Below are 22,337 nucleotides of genomic sequence, written 5' to 3' on the forward strand. Positions count from 1 at the left end.
ATCAGATGTCACTGTTTGGCAGCTGATAAAAGTCAGTGGTGCTATAATACTAAGCACAGAGCCACTAGATTAGCCCGTGAGGGAAGGAGATGCCTTTTCCTTCCCTTCTATAGTGGGTTAAACCCAGCTGGCAACTTCTGGAACCCCGGGTAAGTCCCTTCTTTATTCATGCTACAGTTTGGAGTTTTGCTTTTGTTTTTTGTCCAAATCAGAGGGATGGGTCCAAAGACAATCTTCAGTTAAAAAGTCTGAAAGTCCCAATATTAAATCTTTGTTTTATAAAGATTTAAAGAGAAAGTAACCTATTCATTCCATGGAAACTGGAAGGCATTTATACAAAGATCAGAGAGAAAGATGACTGGGTGTCATTATTTTTAAAGCATCATTTTTCCTTGAAACACTTGATCTGACTGCAATTGTGATGATGTCCTATGGTCTCAAAAATCCTCCCCCTATCTTCCGTGCAGTCTCTGCTCTATTGGAAATATTTTTAATATTTAATATTTTAAAAATATTTTAGGTTAGTATTTTTAAAATAGGAGACTATTTTATTTATAAAATCTTTGAATTGACTCAACAATACTTGGAATAAAAGAATACTGTCTTGTAATCAAATCTCTGATAGAATTGGATTGTTGAAGAGTAACTACAAATATAAAAAAAAGACTTTTGGAGTTATCTGTATAAGTATTTGCATAAAAGTTTTTTGAGACATAGATAAAATGAAAATCTTAAAAGATCATATTTTTAACTGAGCTTTAAAAAATATCAGAAATTATGTAGGTCCATCCCCAAAATGTACAAGATAGTTGACATTCTTGAAACCATATGTTTAAAAAAAAAGAGAGAGAGAGAGAGAAAAACAATGTATGTAAAGATATTCTGAAAATAAGTGTAAAGAAAAATAGGAAACCCTTTTGGGAAAATATGTACTGGCTATTTGTTAAATAGTTTATTCCCTGTTACTTGAAATGAGTTACTTGAATGAGTCCAAATAATTTGTCTACCCAGAAAAGAAATTAGGAAATAAACTCTAGATTCACTTCTGCAATGGAGTGAATAAACCCGTAACTACAGAACTACTTGCCTTAAAATAGAAACCTTTTATTTGAGGAGACTGACTTAAAGCCCTCTGGATGTTTTCCCCCAACAATTTAAAGGCCTAATGTAGTTGATTTCTATAATGTTCTCTGGTTGAAGGCATTTGTGTTCATAACTTTAAATTAAGGAATATAAATCTTTTAAGTGTCCTCTTTCAAGAGACTCTTTTGCTTGACTATTTAGTTGTATTTCATTCTTTCCTAAAAATGCCAGTTTTAATTTAACTCTAAGCTACATATACAACTTTAGAATGAAGTTGGTTTGATCTGGAAAAAATGCTAATACTGATATTTTCTTTCAATTTTAACTCAAATAATTATAAGACTTTGTTTCAATGATGATAAACAATTTGGTTGATTTTTTTGGTTAAAAGTTTGATTTATCATTATCTTAGTATTGTTTCATACTATGTGAAACAAACCAAATGTACTTTGAATTAAATTATCTGATATTTTGAATAAAAATAGGGTCAATGTTACAATAATATATATGGCTAATCTTTGTGTATTATGTCTATTTATAATCTTGCTTAGATTTTTCATAGTAATGAAAAAAATCAGCAGCAAATATAATCCTTCAAGGTTTTGTTGTTGTTTTGTTTTGCTTTTGTGTGTGTGTGTGTGTGTGTGTGTGTGTGTGTGCTGGGGATTGAACCCAGGACCTTGTGCATGCTAGGCATGGACTCTTACCACTGAGCCTCATCCCCAGCCCTAACTGCTATTAATCAAGTTTACTTTTAATGGCAAATAAACAAAAAGATAAGGATCTACTACTGTAGGAAGGCAAGAAGGCTACTGCAGGGCCAAGTAAGGGAAATAGTATCGTCTTTTCCAAGGACAGACTAACTTCTTAAGTGCTTTCCATCTCTACTTCCTATTTGCTATTTTAAAAGAATAAGTAATAGAAGCTAAAACCTTTCCAAAATTAGTCTAAAAGACATCCTAAACAAGTAATAAAAGGTAAAACTCTAAGAGAACATCAAGACCAATAACTAGAAAGTATAATCTATAAATAACAGAAAAAAATTTACTAGTGGCTTTGGAATGCAGTCTGTAACTTATATACAGAGACAAGCATACACAAAGGTAATCCTTAATTACCATCTAGTTTAGCCAACTTGGAATTAAGGGGAAAGAAAGAGACAGTGAACTGTAAGATTAAAAAAAAATCCACTTGAAGTTGATAAAAAATGAGTTGTAGATGTTCACCCTACTTTGTAAAATTGAGAAAGGGCAAAAGAATAAAGAATAAATATTAAAGTCATGTTCTTCATAAATGAAGCATATTGCTTCCCTTGTTTTACCAAGATGTTGTTCATCAGAGACCATCAGGATGTTAATTAATTGGTATATCAGAAGGATAATTAATCTGTTTAGATGAGCAATGGGAAGACTTCATACTGAACAGAGGCTGACCTTATATATTTAGCTGCTATTATTTATCTTTTTATTTATTTACTTTTTTGTGAAACTAGGGATTGAACCCAGGGCCTTGAACATGCCAGTCAAGTCTTCTACCACTGAGCTACGTTCTCAGCCCTAACTTCTATTAATTTTAAATCATAAAATCTCTATGGTTAATAAATCTTCAGCATCTGGGTAAAAGTTAATTATGAGATCATATACTTATCACACTGAGCATCATCAAAGAATTCCTTTTGAAAAATAACCTTTTGGTGGGGCTGAGGCTATAGCTCAGTGGTAGAGTGCTTACCTCACACTGTGAGGCACTGGGTTCGATCCTCAGCCCCACATAAAAAATAAATAAAGATATTGTGTCCATCTACAACTAAAAAATATTTTTAGAAAATAACCTCTCGGAAAAGACAATTTTATGCTTTTACATTTTGAAGCCCCTACATAGGCTCTTACCCGGGGTAAACAAACACTAATGAATCATTTTTACCTATTCTCAGGGGGAAAGTCATGTGTGCAAAGATACAGATAAAGGAAGGGAAAGTCCAGAAGCCAGAAAGTCCTACAACCTTAAAAGCAAAAAATAAATAAATAAATAAATAAAATAAAAAAGTCAAATAAACAATATTGTTTAAATAAAAATTAACAACTTAATTATTTTTTTCCTTTTGAAGGAACAATATTCATCAAGAAAAGCCCACTTCACCAAAGCCTGAAGCACACTATTCCCAAGATCCCAGCAAGGAGGGGCAGACCAAGGCTGCTTCTGATTTCTTAAGACCTTCCCTAATTCCAGACTTGCAGCCCCACATTCAGGACCCTGCCTTTCCAGGAACAAATCATTGTAGTAATCACTTGCCTTCATCTTCCATCTGCCAGCTAAACATGTTTAACTACGAACGTCCAAAACACTTCATCCAGTCCCCAAACCCATGTGGCTCTAGACTGCAGCCTCCTGGACCGGAAACATCCAGCTTCTCTAGCCAGACCAAACAGTCTTCCATTATGATCCAGCCCCGCCAGTGCACAGAGCAAAGGTTTTCTGCCACCTCCACAGTGAGCTCTCACATCACCATGTCCTCCTCTGCTTTCCCTGCTTCCCAGCCGCTTGCTGGCTCCAACCCAGGCCAAAGGGTTACAGGCACCTATAACCAGTCCCCGGCCAGCTTCCTCAGCTCCATATTACCATCACAGCCTGATTACAGTACCAGTAAAACCCCTTCCACTGTGGAATCCAAGTAAGTGATTTTTTATATATATACTGTACGTACAGTGAACCTGTATCTGAGGTGCTTGGGGGGAGGGGGATGGATTGCAATTCATTCTGTACTATGTAAAAATGCAATGTGACCTTACAGTATCATCCCATAATCCTCCTAGAACACATTGAACCAGAGTGCTGGCAATAAGAAGTCAATCTGATCCTTTCTCCAGTGTCCAGGCTGAGCTGAACTCAAATTACCTATTACCCCATACTATTACTTACCTATTATTTTCCATCTTCAAAAAAAAACAAGATTTCTAACATACCCAAGAACAGTGAACTTTTTGTTAAGGTCTAAGCTAAGTCTCTCTTGCTGTAAATTTAATTCCTCTGGTCTGGGCTCAACTGAGATGAAGAACACCTGTCTTCTCTTCTTCAGATAGGATTTCCTCTCACATAAGCAAAGGCTATTAAGTTTCTTTTCAGCCTTAGGCTTTTCTTCCTATCCATTTCCCCCTCTAATCCTGAATATCTATTTGGCTCAAAGAAGTTTAAATTAACAATTTTTTTCAAAAATCTGGGATTCAGACACTCACATATATGAATTTTGTTTACCATGAGCAAAAGGAAGGCTTGTTATAGGTGAAGACTTAGGACTTTAAGGCTTCCTTTGGAAATTAAAACTGTAACTTGTTTAAATTCGTTGGGTGATCTAAATCCAGGGAAAAATACCTGCAGCCTTAGGCAAGCATGTACTATTTCCACAGCCTAAGACTGTCCTAGGAGAACCTGATATGAAGAAGGAAATGGTGGTTGGGCTTTTTTTAAAACATGAACTGAATACTTCATGCTTATGCATACTTAGGGCTATCAGTTTTCCTATTTCTTGGCTGGCTAGGACATCAGAGAATTCAATCAGAGGCATCTCAAAAATTGGTGGAATATGTCTTGTTGTAGGCATATTGACACATTCCCTAAAACTCTTACTAATTTCTATCAGTCTTCTCTAAAGGCTAATTTTTCTGGAAAGTCTAGTATTGGTGACAACATTGGAAACCTAATTGAACTGAGTACACAAATTCAACCTGCAAATAAACCTTTTCCATATTTCAAAAAATAATCAGAGAAGCCAAAATCACATGTTAGAATCATACGGATATTAGGCTAAAACATTTGAAATGGCTGATAGTCAACTGTTTTTGAGCTATAAAAATAGCGTTCTCATAGACCTGACCTAATTTTTTAAAAAATTTTTTTAGTTGTTGAAGAACCTTTATTTTATTTATATGTGCTGCTGAGAATTGAACCCAGTGCCTCACACATGCTAGACAAGAGCTCTGCCACTGAGCCACAACCCCAGCCCTTGACCTAATATTTTTGAAGGATCCCTTTAAGAATTAAGAGCTCCTTGCTCTCTTCCTCCCCAAATTCCATCATTCCCATATCATACATCGTACATCTTTCTTGGTTACATTTACCCAGATAATCATTTTCATCTATGTTTAAATCTAAAATAATCTTTCCTGACTATAATGTTTCTCTTAGTCAAGTCTTTCCATTCCATTCCAAATGCCTGCCCAGGAAAGAAAGTTATAAAACAAATATTCACAGAGGCTCAATCATGTACCTAGCTCTGTGCACAGTCCTAAGAAGAGAGGAAGAAAGACAAAAATAGAGAGAATAAGAAAGAAAGCCTAGGAGGTCTCCAAACCAAAGATCAAAGATCCAGCTTTAGCTGTTCCATTTTCAGCAACCAGAGACACCTCTTTTAATCTTCCCATAGCTACATGATACCCGTTCTATGTTCAGCTGTACAGGGTGGAAAGCCCTGGCCCTTTGAACATTAGTGCACAACTCCCTCATTGTTATGATGGGCTCAAGTTTGCTCTGTCTTCGAAGATAATCCCTTGAATTCTGACCTAAAGAAGTTTGAAAGCTTTATTTAGCTTTTCATTGGTAGGAAGCCTGTAAGCAAACATTTCATTCAGTTAATCAAATCACACACAACAGAAATTGAGAGGAATTTCTAAGTATTCCTTCTTTTAAAAATGTGCTTTGTAATATTCAATAAGTGCCACACTTGCTCGATGATTCAGTTTTCTGATCTGTAACAAAATTAAGGGTTGGGCTAATTGGTGATAGAAAATTAGACTCATAAAGCTGTGTACAAATAAAATATTAGTTTATAAATAGGAACAGGTATCAACTGTTAACACTCAAGCCATCTAAGCTGGAAATTATGGGAATATTCAGTGAATAAAGTATCTGAGGTTTCAGAGATATCAGTGATTCTCAGGCTTGCTTTTGTTAATCCTCCAGGATTTCTAAGAGGTATCATGATAGTCTGAAAATTAGAATTACCTAATTCTAATTTGCTTTAACAAATGTGTGATTTTTATGAAGATGGCAGGCTGGAATTAAAAAACACACAATAGGCTAAATTTTCAGACAGCTGGAGTAAATTGAGATCTATATGACGAAAGGAATTGTGCAATTTTGGCCCAGGAATTCAATCTGGAGGGGGCAAAAAAACAAAAAGTTCACTGTTTGTTTAAACACTTGGTTTGGCTATTAACTGAACGAATCAGACTTTAGTTAAGGATTAATATAGTCAAAATAAGAAAACTGAAATGGAAGGAGGGAAAATGTACATCAACAACTCCAACACATAATATCTTGAGTATAGCGAAAAACATTCACTCAGTTGACAATGTCTCCTATGCCTGTGCTTAGTGAATATAAAATGATACAATGATAAGTAATAAGACACCTTTTTTTCTTCTTCAATCTGTTTACAATCTAGTGATTCCTAATCAAGACTCTAAAGACAGCTCAAGTGAAGTCTGGCTCCCCTGGGAGGAGCTACATATCCATTTAGCCCAGAAGTTCTTTTAATGATCCTTGTGAATATTTGGACTGGAACATGTCAGAGAACAGACCAAGGTTGTCACATTTGTATAACTAGGGAACATTCATTATGATCATGGCAAAATACTCATTAGGGCAGTGGCCAGTTTTCCCATGAAGGAATATTTGTGGGCTAGTCCATATTATTCTGCATGAAATATCCTAATTTTCCATATATTTTGTGTTTTTAATAACACTAGTAGTTCTTTGTGGTGCTCTCACCATATCTGCAGATAACTTACATAATGAAGTTGATTCTATTTTTTTAAATTTTGAAGTTTTTTTCTTCTTCCTTTATAAGCTATCAACAATCTTCGGTTGGTCAACCTGTAAATGCCAAGCCATCCCAAACTGCAAATGCTAAGCCCACACCAATGACTCCTGACCATGAAATACAGGGATCTAAAGAAGCTTTGATTCAAGATTTGGAGAGGAAGCTGAAATGCAAGGACACCCTTCTTCATAATGGAAATCAAGTAAAGATGTCTATTTTGTACAAAAGACCAATTAAACTATAAAAATCTGATTTCAATAAGAGAGTTATTTCTATCTCACAGATCTTTGTTCATATAAGCAACAAGGAATAGGGTTATCTAAAAAGAAGGAATATTTGTGGGCTAGTTCATATTATTTTGCATGAAATTACTGATTGGTTTTCAATAGTAAAAGAATAACTCTAATGAAAAATCAATCTGAATGATTTAATGAAAATTTTGTTTTAAGCATCACCCTCATAAAATGTCTGATGGCCAAATAATGAATAGAAAATGTTGTCAACCCAACTTCTTCATGTTCTTTGTTATATAATATTGATGGATAAATACATCAAGCTATAATTTTTATGTAGCACTTACAGTGTACATTGGTATTATCACTGATCTTTGAAACAGTACTATCTCCTTTTAATCCAAGTACATTTAGCATATCAGTTGCACTGGTATCAATCAGAAGTGTGTACAATCAAATAATCAGTGTTTCATTTAATAAAAATTTATTTTTGAATGTGAAGTTATACAATACTATATTTTAAAAAGAAGGAGACTAGAATATGCAAAATAAGGAGGAAAGGAAAGATTTCCCCCTTACTTTGGAGGGCCTTATCTAAGGGTGATTATGCCTGTCTTTCTTAGGAGCAAATAGAAATCCTACAGGAATCTTTATTAGACATGAGAGAAATAGTACAAAGATGGAAAATAATGTTTTGAATGGCTTAAAACATAGATTCTATCATTCAATGGACAGAACCATGCTTCTTTGAAGTTCTGACTTACAGTAGTAGTTTTAAGGTAAATCTGTTTGAATACCTTGTAGTAAATCTGATACTCATCTTCTACTGACTTCTTTAAAGCGACTAACATATGAGGAAAAGATGGCTCGCAGATTGCTGGGACCACAGAATGCAGCTGCTGTATTTCAAGCTCAGAATAGTGATGCACAGGATTCACCACAGGTAAATTAAAATAACCTTTATCTGAGTGAAACTTTTTTCTTTCTTTCTTTGTTTTGTTTTTCAGATAGGTTCATGCTGTGTTGCTCAGGTTGCCTCAAGTTCCTGTGACTACAAACACAGATCACGACACCCAGCTTAAAGCACTTTTATTCTGTGCAATTTTTAAATGTCTGCTTTTCTAAATGCTTATAAACAGCACTGCAAATAAAAGCCAATCACTTCCATTCTCCATTAGAATATACAAAGGCCATCATGGATGGTGAGTGGGTATAGGTGCCCGTGTGAAATTTTACCACATTTTCTGTAGTCCTAATGTCTGCAGATGAGCTGACATAAAATCAAAACACCAAGCTGATGATATTACTTTTTATCTGGACATTTAAGGGTCAATTAGACCTAGGATTCTTTCTACAGGGACAGAGACTTGGTGTTGTAAATCTTTAACAGGACAAAAGTTAAAGCTCAAAGTAATTAAAACCTTTTCTCATAAATGTCAATCATCTCAATGTTTTAAATTATACTCCTAGTATTAATGAAATGTTCAATCCCTTTTGTCATGTTCCTGTATTTAAAATAAAACAAAACAAAAAACTCTTACAAGTAATGACTCTCAGATTAACAAAAGAATCCTTTGCACGAAGAGGTTAATTTTACAGAGGACATAAAACGAATATCCCATAGGATTGTGTCTGACCAATCTGTTTTTAATGATTAACTTAACTTAAAGGAAAATATACAGTTGAAGAAGCAGCTAGGCAAGTGCTCTACCACTGGGCTACATCTTCAGTCCTTTTTGTTATTTTTATTTTGAGAGGGGGGGTCTCCCTAAGTTGCTCAGGCTGGCCTCAAACTTGGTGATCGTTCTGCCTCAGCATCCTGGGTCACTGGGATGACAGGCCTGTGCCCCAAGATCCACGTATCTTCCTTTTATAATTAGCACTAATGCCCTACAGAAAAGTCCACAAGAAACTGGGACCCATGGAAAGGAAATGGGAAACTCAAGAATTCCAAGCTTCCAAGTATAGAAAATTGAAAATCAGGTTTTGGTTTCTGTTAAATGCAATTAGACCTATGAAAAAGGATGAGCACAATCGAATAAATAAAAAAGTAAACATTGAAGATAGAACTTATATCTCATCTTGGTGACTGCAGTTTGTTCATTCATTAATTCAGCATATTTACATGGAACACCTATTAGTTATTGGGCTCCAAACTTGGTGCTGGAAATTACAACAAGAATAAGACACAAACCCATCTGTATAGTAGAAATTACTCAGAGCAACATTATGTTGATGACAGTTTATCTTATAAATGCACAGTATATTATTTCAAGGGTGAGAATCTATTATTTTCTCATTCATTCATTCATTCTTTAAAACCTTTAAAATGAAGCCAAAAGTACCAGAAAAAAAGAACAATATAAATATCATTCGGAATCAGAAAAGATAACTCTTACTTCAAATACTATACCTAAATAATACAAAATGTCATCAAATTATGGTACAACAGAAATACTTCATCTCTGAATACAATATATTCAAACCACAGCCAAAACAATTTGAATAATTTTTAACCAAAAAAAATATTATTGGATTTTTTGGATCACTGAAATGAATAGTTGTTTTGACATTTTAAAGAACCTTAAGCCTAGCCAAAAATTGTTAGAATTGTTAAGACTTGTTTAAAAATGACAAGACAGGGGCTGGGGTTGTGGCTTAGTGGTAGGGCACTTGCCTAGCACTTGAGAGACACTGGGTTCGATCTTCAGCACTACATAAAAACAAATTTTAAAAATAAAGTCATTGTGTCCATTTATAACTAAGACATATTAACTAAAGAGATTCATCCCAAAATATATTTTTTATATTGAGATTTTCTATGTTCCCATATGGATTATTTCAGGAATTTGGACAGGGACTGTATATTTCACTGCTTTTTATCTCCCACTGTTTCAAGAACAGTAAAATACACAAAAGTGTCCCTAAATATATAATTAATTATATTATAATTTCCATCAATTTCTGACTTTTTTTCTCAAACAGAAATAATTTTCTGATACTTGGATATAAATCCTAAAAGATATTTGCTTAAAGTAAATATATCTTTATTAACAGGAAGTTATCCATGCTGGTTTTCAAAGCTTTCTTTTACAGTTTTACACCTATCTCCAATGGCAACCCATAGGACTTTGTGACACGAGCTATAAAGAGAAGTATTTTCCAGTCTAATGTGTGTTTACTGATGTTGGTGCCACTTTTGAGCAGCAGGCATAAGACCCTGTATCTACTGCCAACAAAAGTGACTTCATGTCTATTCCTGTTTTACTCAAGGACAATCTGTCCCATGTGCTCCCATTTCAAACACATCAGGGGGATCACATCACCCTTTATCACAAAATAGTTATATTAAAAAATGAACCCTCATCAATCCCAAGTGTAGCTAATTTTTATAAATAATACCTGTTAAATAGTCCTATTTATTGTAGGCATTTCTTGCTAGAGTAAGAAGTTTGTAGTCTATTTAAAATGTTTAAAAATTGAATATGTAAAACTAACCATGACTGTACAAATACAGCCAAATAGACAAGTTCTTTTCAACTACAACTGCTTAATTCTGCTTCATGTTAAGCTAATACCTGTGTATTAACATTCTTATTATGTTTTGATTTCAAGCATCACAACCCAGAACATGCACGACTGCAGGTTCCTACATCACAAGTAAGGTAAAAAAAAAAAAAAAGTTTAACATTTTTGATGTTTTGCTACCTAGAATATTTTTAGCTTAAAAATGTAATATTTATAAAACCCTCAAGTTTACTACTTTACTTCTTAAAACACAATGTGAATTTTCTCATGTCAGAGATGATGAGCCAAAATTTTATATTAATAGTAATTAAATTTTATATTAATACTAATTAGAATTAATTAATTAATATTAATCATATTTATATTGAGGAAGTTTTTTTTAATGTTTTGGTAATATAGGCCAAGATTATGTTTTCTTGTTAAACAACTTTCTCATGACAATGAGAAATTGTCCAAATTCTAATAAATCTTTGCAGATGATAAGAATAATCTATGGAGTACTCATAGATCAGCTTCTTCATTAATTCAAGGCAATCATTTCCTGCAAAAACGTACCAAATGTTTGAATTGCTACCATTTCTAATAGTCCAGCCCATTGTTACTATACTAACAAATCAAACAGTAGGTTGGGCTTTCAAACTTCATGACCAAACTATACTTGTATGACAACATTTATGCATGGTTATTATTAAAATGTTTCTGTAGAAGCAGATCATCCTCAAGAGGAGATGTGAATGATCAGGATGCAATCCAGGAGAAATTTTACCCACCACGTTTCATTCAAGTGCCAGAAAACATGTCAATTGAAGAAGGAAGATTCTGCAGAATGGACTTCAAAGTAAGAGAAGAGTTTAATATTCTGGGGGAAAATTGACCATGAGATACCAAATTTTGAAAATTATATTTTCTTCCTACTGTATAGCTTGGTACACAGCTTGAAAAGTAGAGTATGCTCCACTATAGAAATCAGAATGCAGGGGCCTCAAAAGGCTGGGAATGGAACCACCATATGACCCCGCTATAACACTGCTTGGATTTATCCTAAAGAATTCAACTCGTCATACTATAGGAATACACGCATACCCAAGTAGCACAATTCATAATAGCCAAACTATGGAACCAGCCTAGGTGTTCATAACTGAATGAATGGGTAAAGAAAATGTGGCATTTATATACAATGGAGCTTTATTCAGCCATAAAGAAGAACAAAATTATATCATTTTCAGGAAAACAAATGGAACTTAAGAATATTATGTTAAGTGAAATGAGCCAATCTCAGAAAAAGTCAAAGGTTGTAGTTTTTCTCTCATATATAAAAACTAGAGAGAAGAAAAGCAGGTGAGGGAGACAGAGTTCTCATGAAAATAGAAGTGAAACAGTAGAGTAGAGGAAGGGGACCAGGGAGAGGAAGGAAAGGAGGTAAAAGGGAAGTACAGGGGAATGAAATTGTATGCATATATGAACATGTAACAACAAAACCCACTAATATGTATAATTATGATGCACCAATAAATATTTTTTGGAAAGACAAAAATTCCAAAAAAGAAAAGGGAAAGAACGGAAAAGTACTACATATAAATAAATAAGAGCACAAATTCTGGATCTGAACTGATTTGAGTTTGAATCCTGACTCTGACTCTGCCTCTTTTCAGCTGTGTAAACTTAGACAAGTCACTTAACTGCTGTCTTAGTCAGCTATTTCATTGCTGTAACCAAAAGATGTGACAAGAACAATGAGAGAAGGAAAAGTTTATTTGGCATTCATGGTTTCAGAGGTCTCAGTCCCTAGACAGCCAACTTCATTGCAGTGGGCCCAAGGTGATGCAGAACATCTAGGCAGAAGGGTGTGACAAAGGAAAGCAGCTCTGGACATGACAGGAAGGAGAAGGGAGGTGGGGGGAGAGGAAGAGAGAAGAGGGGGGAGATTCTCTCATCAGGGGCAAAATATATACCAAAGGCCATTCCTCAGTGTCCTCCAGGCACACCCAACCTCCCTATAGTTACCACCCAGTTAATCCATTCAAGTGAATTATGCACTGATAAAGGTCAAAGCTTTTGTAACCCAATCATTTCCCTTTGAATTTTTAAATTTTTTTAATTTGTTCTTTTTAGATACACATGACAATAGAGTGTATTTTAACACATTATACATACATGAAGTATAACCTCCCATTCCTGTCACTTTGAACTTTCTTGCATTGTCTCAGATGTGAGTTTTGGGTAGAATATCTCCTATCCAAACCATAACAACTACTCTATGCTTTTGTCTCCTCTTCTGTAAAACGGGAATGACAAAGACACATACCTTATAAGCTTATGATGATTCATTGAGTAAATAGGTATACCCTATTAATACTCTATATAAACCAAAGGTCTCATAACAGGAGGAGTTCTAAAGTATGATGCAGCTCTAATTCTCCTCCATCAAAAAATTTAAGCCACCCTGCTTTCTATTGGCCTAGAAGAGGTGTTTATTTTGTTTTAGGCTAGAACAGCTCTTTAGAAAATACTACATTTTTATTATTCTCATTTTGGAGACTTTATTCTTAGAAAATGCTTTTTTTCAGATTTCTTATCAATAAAAGTTAGTGCTAAGGCTTATCCAAAAATATTTAACAAACTGTAGCTGAAGAATGCTGTTTTTGAAAAGTTACTCATTCAATCAACAATTAGATAAGTGCCTCTGGGACTTCCTTTGCAGTCACATTCAGCCAGAAAAGCCATACGACTTCCATATTCCTTGAGGAGACCAACGTAACATAAATTAATGTTGTCAATATATTAATTAAGATCGTAAAGAGCCTGAGGTTGTATATGAAAGTTAGATGTGACCTGAGCTAGTCTGAAAATAATATATTAACTTCATGGGTTTTAATTCCACTCTTTCATTTTTTTAAATTACAAATAACTTTTCAAGCTCTTGCTTTGCATTTTTGATCACAAACTCACTCAGATACTGAAATCGTTAAAAATTCCTAAGTGGACAAGTAGGTTCCCATGATGCCATACTTTTAAAATTCTGTCACGCCCTGCGTTTTTGTTTCTAGGTGAGTGGGCTGCCGGCTCCTGATGTGTCATGGTATCTAAATGGAAGACCAGTTCAGTCGGATGAGTTGCACAAAATGATAGTATCTGAGAAGGGTTTCCATTCACTCATCTTTGAAGTGGTCAGAGCTTCAGATGCAGGGGCTTATGCTTGTGTTGCCAGGAACAGAGCAGGGGAAGCCACCTTCACTGTGCAGCTGGATGTCCTTGGTAAGACTGAAGAGATCCTTCAAATCCAGTAGTACCAAAAAAGTATTTAAGAAAAGAAATGAAAAGCCCAGAGGATTTCATGCTCCAGGTTGATGTCTACCCAGCCTAGAAGAATGCCAATTTTTATCTACAAGAACAACAATTTTTAAAAAGACATTTTGAGGGAAAATCAGTGAAATTAGAATGACAGATCTACCATAAAAGCTTTTCTAGAAAAGAAATCATAAAATTTTAGAAAGACTAAATTTGAACCTATGGGGGTTCAAAGTCAAAACTTTATATTATTTATCTGGTCTAAAATGACCAACCTGATTCATGTTATTACAGAACTGTCATAAACTATTGTAATTTTAAATGAGTTAATGGCAATATTTATTTATGCTGGAGATTGAACCCAGGGGTGCTTTACCACTGAGCTATATATATAACCCCAGTCCTTTAAAAAAAAAAAAAAAAAAAAACTTTAAAAATTTTATTTTTTATTTTGAAACTAAGTTGCTGAGGCTGACCTTGACCTTGGCGGTCCTCCTGCCACAGTCTCTCAAGTTACTGGGATTATAGATGGGTATCATCATACCTGGCTAAATGGTAACTTTTCTAGGAAATCAGTCTCTAATTATAACAAAAATATATTCACTTGTTTTAGTAAACAGGCATGACAAAACTTATACCTCAAATTTCTTTTTGGTAGAAGAGTTCTTAAAAAACTCATGTTCTGTTTTACAATGTAAGTACTTTAAACATACCACATTTAAAATGGTTTAAACTATGGTATTATCATATATGGGATATTTTGCCTTAATTCACTGTTTATTATATAAAATACTTGATCAGGTTAAAAGACATTTTGAGTTTGTATTATGTCAAAATTAAATAAAAATCTTTTTAAATATTTTTCTATGATAGTCTGAAAAGGCCTGAAAATCTAAGAGAAAATCTAGTGACCTAGGAATAAAACATAATATATACATAATTCAAGTGATTAAACTTTGGGCAAGTCTATTTGTGCTGATAGCATCAGAAATTCTGTATTAGAGCTCAAAGAGACCATGGCTGGCATCTGTCCAGTCTCCTCATTTCTCCTTCAGAAAAGCCAAAATTAAAGTACTCTACCATCACTTTTTCCTTCACTCATGTGCTTCCCAAAGTCATAATAATTACAGATATTTGTCTATTTTAAAAAAAAATTTGTAGTTTTAAATGAACAAAATGCCTTTATTTGTATTTTTATGTGGTGCTGAGGATGGAACCCAGTGCCTCACACATGCTAGGCAAGTACTCTGCCACTGAGCTACATGCCCCCAACAGCGAAGATGAACCCAAGTCTAGAACTATTACCACCACGCATGCTACTTCCCTACAGATCAATGACTTAAATTCTTTGAATAAAACATAATTATAAATTCAATTAGTCATTATATTACAATTAAAGAATTCAACATCATGAAATAGTAATGTATGTTGTAGCATTTTAACTAAAACGAAAAAAGTTTCTAATTCTGTTGCTGCTTTTAAAAACTTTAATGTCAACATACACAAGTTTGATTTATATCATTTTATAATATTCCAAACACTTGATTTTTTTTATTAATGTGTAGCAAAAGAACATAAACGAGCACCAATGTTTATCTACAAACCACAGAGCAAAAAAGTTTTTGAGGGAGAATCAGTGAAACTAGAATGCCAGATCTCAGCTATACCTCCACCAAAGCTTTTCTGGAAAAGGAATAATGAAATGGTACAATTCAACACTGACCGAATAAGGTAGGATAAGTATTTCTAGATTTGCCTAGAGTTGATTTGGATGAATACAGTTATACTTTAACATACATTATAAATGGCATGCAATTATAGTCTCAGTTTGTCTAATTTTTTAAAAATGCATATAGAAATGTAATGAAAATTCATTAAGTTAGAGTCCACTAATCCGAAATTTTAAATAGCCTAGGATTTACCTTTGTATTAACAATGAAGAAAGATGGCTGAAGGAAATATATAACAAGATGAATGGGGATGGCTTTTTTTTGTGTGTGGTGCTGGGTATTGAATCCAGAGCTTTCTACTTAGTAGGTGAGCACTAAGCTACACCACAGGTGACATGTTTAATTCAAGAAAACCAATAGCTATTTGGCAATGATCAGATACAGCCTTGGAATTTTCGACTATTTTTCTTCTTATTAGTCTGACTTGGTAGGTCAGAGACATCCTTAAACTTTCACCAAAAAAAAAAAAAATTAATTCCTATATTTGTTTGTTGTTCATTTAGCTTATATCATGACAATTCTGGGAGAGTGACTTTACTGATAAAAGATGTAAACAAGAAAGATGCTGGGTGGTATACCGTGTCTGCAGTGAATGAAGCTGGGGTGACCACATGTAACACAAGATTAGATGTTACAGGTAAGTCGGGCTATCGACCCCAACGCTAGAAAGAATCTAACCAGGAAGATTTAATAAGAAACACCAATCTCAGTATAGTATAAATCCTAAGGGGCTTTCCCCATAATATTCTTTTTCTTGAAAGTCTGATTATGAATACCAAGTGTAACTGACTTACTTGTTTTAGAATAGGTTTTCTGAATTAACTTTTATTTGATCTATTTCAGCCCGTCCAAACCAAACTCTTCCAGCTCCTAAAAAGCTGCGTGTTCGACCAACTTTCAGCAAATATTTAGCACTCAATGGGAAAGGTTTGGATGTGAAACAAGCTTTTAACCCAGAAGGAGAGTTTCAGCGTCTGGCAGCTCAATCTGGACTCTATGAAAGTGACGAACTTTAATAATTTTACCAACATTGGAAAACACCACTACACTATTAGTAATGCATTTAATTACATTTTTGAAATAAACCCATAGCTGTTTTAACAGATTATGGCTTTAACTAGGTAATGTAAGTAATATACATTCATAATATTATTTATCCTTTGATTCTTGCACATTCTATCTACTTCTCTGATTTGCGAAGCCAATGGTAAAGTCTGGCTATATGGATTTGTACTGTAGAAGACAATCTTAAAATGTGGGAACTTAACATTTAAGTCATATGCAGTTAACATTTACAGGTTATGAATTAATAACTTTTAAACACATCGACTGTTTGCATTAAGGTTTACTGCTAGTGCTTTCTACATAGTCTTACCTGTTTTCTCTTGTAGGAATACTAACATGACATAGATTATCTGAGTGTTCCATAGTTTTATGTCAAAAAAGAATAAACTTCAAATAGTTAAAACAGACTGTCTCCTCTTCATCAAAGTATAGACCTTCATAATAAAAATCAGCAAAAACTACAAATAATCAGTTCCAAAAGGGCAACAGTACTATTTCCTAGAACAGTGTGAAATTCACGGCTCCTAAAAGTGAACTGGACTTTCCATGGCTTATGTTTCAAAGGAACCACAGAAATTTAAATCATGACTGAATTTCTCCTAGATTTGTAATTCTGTGTTCACAGAATAGGTCTCTAATCCTCTGAGATTTTTGCATCCACTGAGTTCAATGGGATAAAAGTTTCTGAAGGTCATCTGCCTAATTCTTACATTTAGTGTAAATTTGAATACCTATATTTGGGTTTTTCCCCTCCCACAATTTCAAGCTCAAATAACCTATTATATTAGACAACACAATTTTATTAGTCTCTGAGAGTCCAAGTACAGGAAAGCACGAATTCTTTTTATTAAACAATATTAAACTCAGACAATAGCTTTGTCTTGCTCAGAGGCCTCTAGTCCCTTGGAGGTCAGGCCTTTCACTCGGCCTCTCCTGTTCCTTTCATCAATAATAGTTTTTGCCAGTCACTACTGCAGTGGCCTGGTTTTGCTTTTTATCTGTACATAAAACAGTGTTTATCAACACCACACTCCACTTCTTTCAGGGAAATAACAAAAGTGGCTTTATCTTTTACTTTCAAAACAGCTTAGTGGTTTTCTTTGCAGCCTCCCTAGAGCCTTTGGAAAGAATTCTCTTTTATTTTCCACTTTACCACTATAAGAATCCCTCCTGTCTTATATCCTAGTAGGCTTTGGGCTGCATTAATGTACAGCCAAATTTTCTTGGTCTTTTCTATAGCTTGTTTACAAACCTCATCTTTGCAAATCTTCTAGGCCAGGTGTGGAACCCCAATCCCCAAGGACCATTGTCTTTGCCCACTCTTTCATATAACCACTGGTTTTGTTTGGTCTTTTAAATCTTTTTTTTAAAAAATATCTATTTTTTAGGGTTTTTCTTTTTTAGGTGAACACAATATCTTTATTTTATTTGTATGTGGTGCTGAGTATTGAATCCAGTCCTTCACGTGTGCTAGGCAAGCACTTTATTACTTGGGACACAACCACAGCCCATAGTCATTTAAATCTTGTTTTGGTTTTTAAGTCTTATTCAGAGCTGGGTGACGGGAGTGGAAACTATTTCTGGCAACACCTCTTGTTTAATAACAACCACTTCTTGCAAGTAGCCGCAGGACGAGAGGTCATGGTAAGGCATATGGGCTTTGGTGTTCAGTACGCTGTGCCCTGACTTTGGGCAAAGTATTTTATCTCTCAGCACCTCAATTTCTTCAGGCCTTTAAATGAGGACAAAAACTCTAATGTTTCAGGTAGGTGGATGTGAGACTAAACAAGGTAGTGAATGTGAAAGGTACTCAAGAAAGAGAAGCCTGTCAGAATTAATCACACAATTTTTCAAGCTCTCAACTGGAAGTCGGTTTCCAAGGTGGAGGAAGGAAATACTATCTAAGGGACCTTCTTTCTGCATTCTCTGGCATTCTGTTATACTATGGGGCAGCCAGGAAAGGAGCTTGCCCAGTATGCAGATTCAGTCCTGGCTAAATTGGAGAGTTTGCTAAGACACCTCCGCAGCTACTTTCATGCCCTTTTCTTCTCTGGAGACCAGCGCTTTTACTTTTTCTTCTTCTCCTTCTCCTTCTCCTTCCTCCTCCTCTTCTTCTTCCCCTCCTCCTCCCCCTTCACCTCCTTCTCCTTCTCCTTCTCCTATAAAACCTGCTCTCAGAAGAGTCTGAACTGTACTCACAAGGTATCATATTGGCCACAAGTATCTGTGTATAAATAGGGAGTAAACCTTAAGGCAAAGTTAGGGCTAGAATGACCAAGGCTGGAACAGTCTCCACACCTTGACTAAATACCTGGAAGGAAAGCTCCAAGAGAACTTTAGCTGTAATAAAAGATTTTACTTCATAAACTCTGACCTTGAGGATGTGGATGTCTTTATGTATTTGTGGATATCTCTTTCCTCTTACAAAAAGCCTTACTTTTTGTACCTCTATTTCTCTCTTTATTTCCTTCTTTTTCTTTTTATTATTTTCTCTTAATAGGCTATAATATATCGAAAAAACTTGTTAGTTGTTAGCTTTATCAGACAGTGACATTTTCTAGATATTTTATCTTTAAAGTAAAACAGCACACACCTGGAATCCCAATGGCTCAGAAGGCTGATCACAAGTGTGAAGCCAGTCTCAGTAACTGAGGCTGGCCCTAAGCAATTTAGTGAGACCCTGTCTCAAAATGAAAAAAATTTTAAAAGGGCTGAGGATGTGGCCCAATGGTTAAGTGCCCCTGGGTTCAATATTCTAGGTTCAAAAAAAAAAAAAAAAGAAAGAAAGAAAGAAAAAAAAAGAAAAGGAAGAAAGAAAATTCGTAACTTCAAATTCAACATATATGAAAAAATATGGAATACTTCACTAGTCTTATAGAAAACAGAAAAGGAATAAAAGGGAAAAAAGAGAGAAAAGATAGTAAAGATAAGACCTAGATAAATTCAAATGTACCGAAATCACTATAGGAGACAATTGAATAGAACTAATTTATTAAAGGATCAAAAACACCCATTTCATTTGTAGCAAGCAAACAATTAAAACTACATAGGTCTGAGGCTGGCAGTATAGCCTCATGGTAAAGCACTAACCTATCATCCACAGGGCGTTGGGTTTGATCCCTAGCACTGCAAAAATAAATAAATAAATAAAAACAATACCCTAAAGTTCAAGATGTGCATACAAAATCATCCAGAAACTTGAAAATAAAACTAAAAAAAAGATGTAAGAAATACAAATGAAAAAAAAAAGACTATGCAGAAATGTTAACAGCATTTAACAGACTTAATAGAAAGTGAATGGAATTAGAAACAAGAAGTGTCATTTGGAATAAAAAGTAAAACTCTTTAATGATAAAAGAATTATGTACTGGAAGATATAACAATTAAGAACTAATATTTCAACATAAATAAAGGGAAAAATCATAGAATTAGTATGAAGAAGTAAATCTTAATCAAATGAGATCTAACATTCCTTTAATTGACAGATGAAGCTGGCCAAAAAATAAAAATAGTAGAGAACTACAGAGTAGAGCTTCCCATTGGATGCACCATAAGGCATTGATCCCATTAAGTCATACAGTGAGTGGGCAGAACAGGGTCTTGATGGCTGAAGTCTCTGCACTGTGACAAATCGCATGAACATTAACTAAGCAAGGATGTGGGAGAAATGAGAACTCTTGTGTATTACTTCTGGGAATCTAAATTATTGCAACCATTTTGGAGAGATATTTGGCAAAATTAAAGTTGAAGAAAAACACACCCAGCAACTCTATTTATAGATATATATCAGAAAAACTGTCATATAAGTGCATAAGTAGATATGAACGTGAACATTCTTTGCAGCATTTTTTTATGCCTGGGAAATAGTTTAGATGTGCAACAATAGAAAAATAGGTTTGCTAAAGTTAAATTTTACATTGAAGTTAAAATGGATTATCTAGAGTATAGTAAAAATGAGACAAATTATAAATACATATTGTGAAGAGGAAAAAAGGAGATTGCAAAATGAGTATGAGAACATTTAAAATTTTAAATTATGCACAACAATTAGGTCATTCATAGACACATATGAATGTGGTAAAATTCCGAAAAAATGCATGAGACTGACATACAAAAGTATTTATAGAATGATCAACCAAGAAAGGGAGAGAAAAAATTAGAAATAAATTTCCAAACTTTTAGTTTTAAAAATAAATAGGATTATAGGGCAAGTGCTTCTAGAGTGAATTCCATACTCTGTAAATAAATATACTTATAGGATAAGAGTAGGCTTACTAAAGCCAAGTTTACATAAATCTAAGAAAATAATCTGAAGTCACTAGAATGCCACAGATACATGTATGTTATCAGTGTTCAGAATTGCTGCTGCAGTTGTATCAACAGGCACTAATTAATTTATATTCTTGGGAAATCTGGCAAATGGAAATAATGTGTTGCTTTTTGCTGAGTTTTCTTTCATTTAATGGTCACATAAACACACTCAAAGGTTAGCATGACTTAGGTAGAATTAATCAGTCTGCAGTCTCATCTTTTCTAAATGACATCTCTGCAAGGTATTATGGAATGTTCCAAATGAAGAGAAAATATTTTCCCTACTTTCAATGAACTTCAAAATCTAATTTTACAGATAGAGCCAACAGAGAAAAATAAAACCAACTGTTGGCTACCTTGTATGTCACATATTATAAGAATTCAGAAAAGCTGAAGACCAGGATTGGCTCTGGTAGCAGTAGGTGAAGCTTCATGAAGTAAGTGAAATCTGAGTTGGGATTTCTAAAATGAGAAGAATTTATTCTGGTTCAGATACAAAGTTTAAAAGTAAGACTTTCCTCAGGCTGTGTAATTTACTTTTTTTTTAATTGTCAGTACAGGAGATTTTTTTTTTTTTGATAATTGAAATAAAATTAATCTCACAAGGGCTGGGATTGTAGCTTAGTGGTAGAGCACTTGCCTAGCATGTGTGAGACCCTGGGTTCGTTTCTCAGCATCACATGTAAAAAATAAAATAAGGGTCCATCAGCAACTAAAAAGAAAAAAAATACATTTATTTATATATATATATATATATATATATATATATATATACACACACACACACACATACACACACATATCTTTATGTATCTGTGTGTACATAAATATATATTGGCAAATCTTATATATATACATATGTGTATATTAATATATGTATGTATGTGTGTGTGTGTATATATATACTGCATATATACTGTGTGTATATATATATACACACACACTGTTCCTTTACAAAGCTTGTCAGTAAAGCCTGCAAAAACAACTAATATTTTTTTATATCTTTATTTTATTTTTTTATGTGGTTCTGAGGATCCAACTGCTGAGAGCCATGTGTCATTCCCACTCGGCTATGGCTCTCAGCATCCAACACTGTGCCTCATGCATGTGAGGCAAATGCTCAACCACTGAGCTACAACCCCAGCCCCTCAAACAACTAATCTTTAAAAAAAGTTCATCTCACATGATGGATGTTGAACAAATTATAGCAAAGCACTAACTGTAAAATAGTAACAAGAGAAAAAATTTCTTTTATAAAGCAAAACATTGCAGATGATTATA

At 34.3% G+C, this 22,337-nt stretch overlaps 1 protein-coding gene across 1 annotated transcript; it reads left to right on the plus strand.

Annotated features, from left to right (window-relative positions):
* Myot (myotilin) lies at positions 1-17,150 on the plus strand. Its single transcript, XM_015488592.2, has 10 exons — positions 1-149; positions 3,191-3,754; positions 6,929-7,103; positions 7,976-8,077; positions 10,750-10,799; positions 11,368-11,500; positions 13,710-13,917; positions 15,516-15,681; positions 16,184-16,317; positions 16,524-17,150. The coding sequence occupies exons 2-10, from the start codon at positions 3,402-3,404 to the stop codon at positions 16,694-16,696; spliced, it is 1,494 nt and encodes a 497-aa protein (XP_015344078.1). The 5' UTR covers positions 1-149; positions 3,191-3,401; the 3' UTR covers positions 16,697-17,150.
* Positions 17,151-22,337: the final 5,187 nt, after the last annotated feature.

Source organism: Marmota marmota, unplaced genomic scaffold (genome assembly GCF_001458135.2).
Source record: "Marmota marmota marmota unplaced genomic scaffold, marMar, whole genome shotgun sequence".
Lineage (NCBI taxonomy): Eukaryota > Metazoa > Chordata > Mammalia > Rodentia > Sciuridae > Marmota > Marmota marmota.

What these genes read in the sequence shown, in the direction of transcription:
- Myot (XM_015488592.2), top strand. Translation starts at nt 3,402, where the DNA reads ATGTTTAACTACGAACGTCCAAAACACTTCATCCAGTCCCCAAACCCA. An exon ending in TCTGCAGAATGGACTTCAAA is followed by an intron (nt 11,501 to 13,709) that starts GTAAGAGAAGAG and finishes TTTTGTTTCTAG; the next exon opens with GTGAGTGGGCTGCCGGCTCC. An exon ending in TTCAACACTGACCGAATAAG is followed by an intron (nt 15,682 to 16,183) that starts GTAGGATAAGTA and finishes TTGTTCATTTAG; the next exon opens with CTTATATCATGACAATTCTG.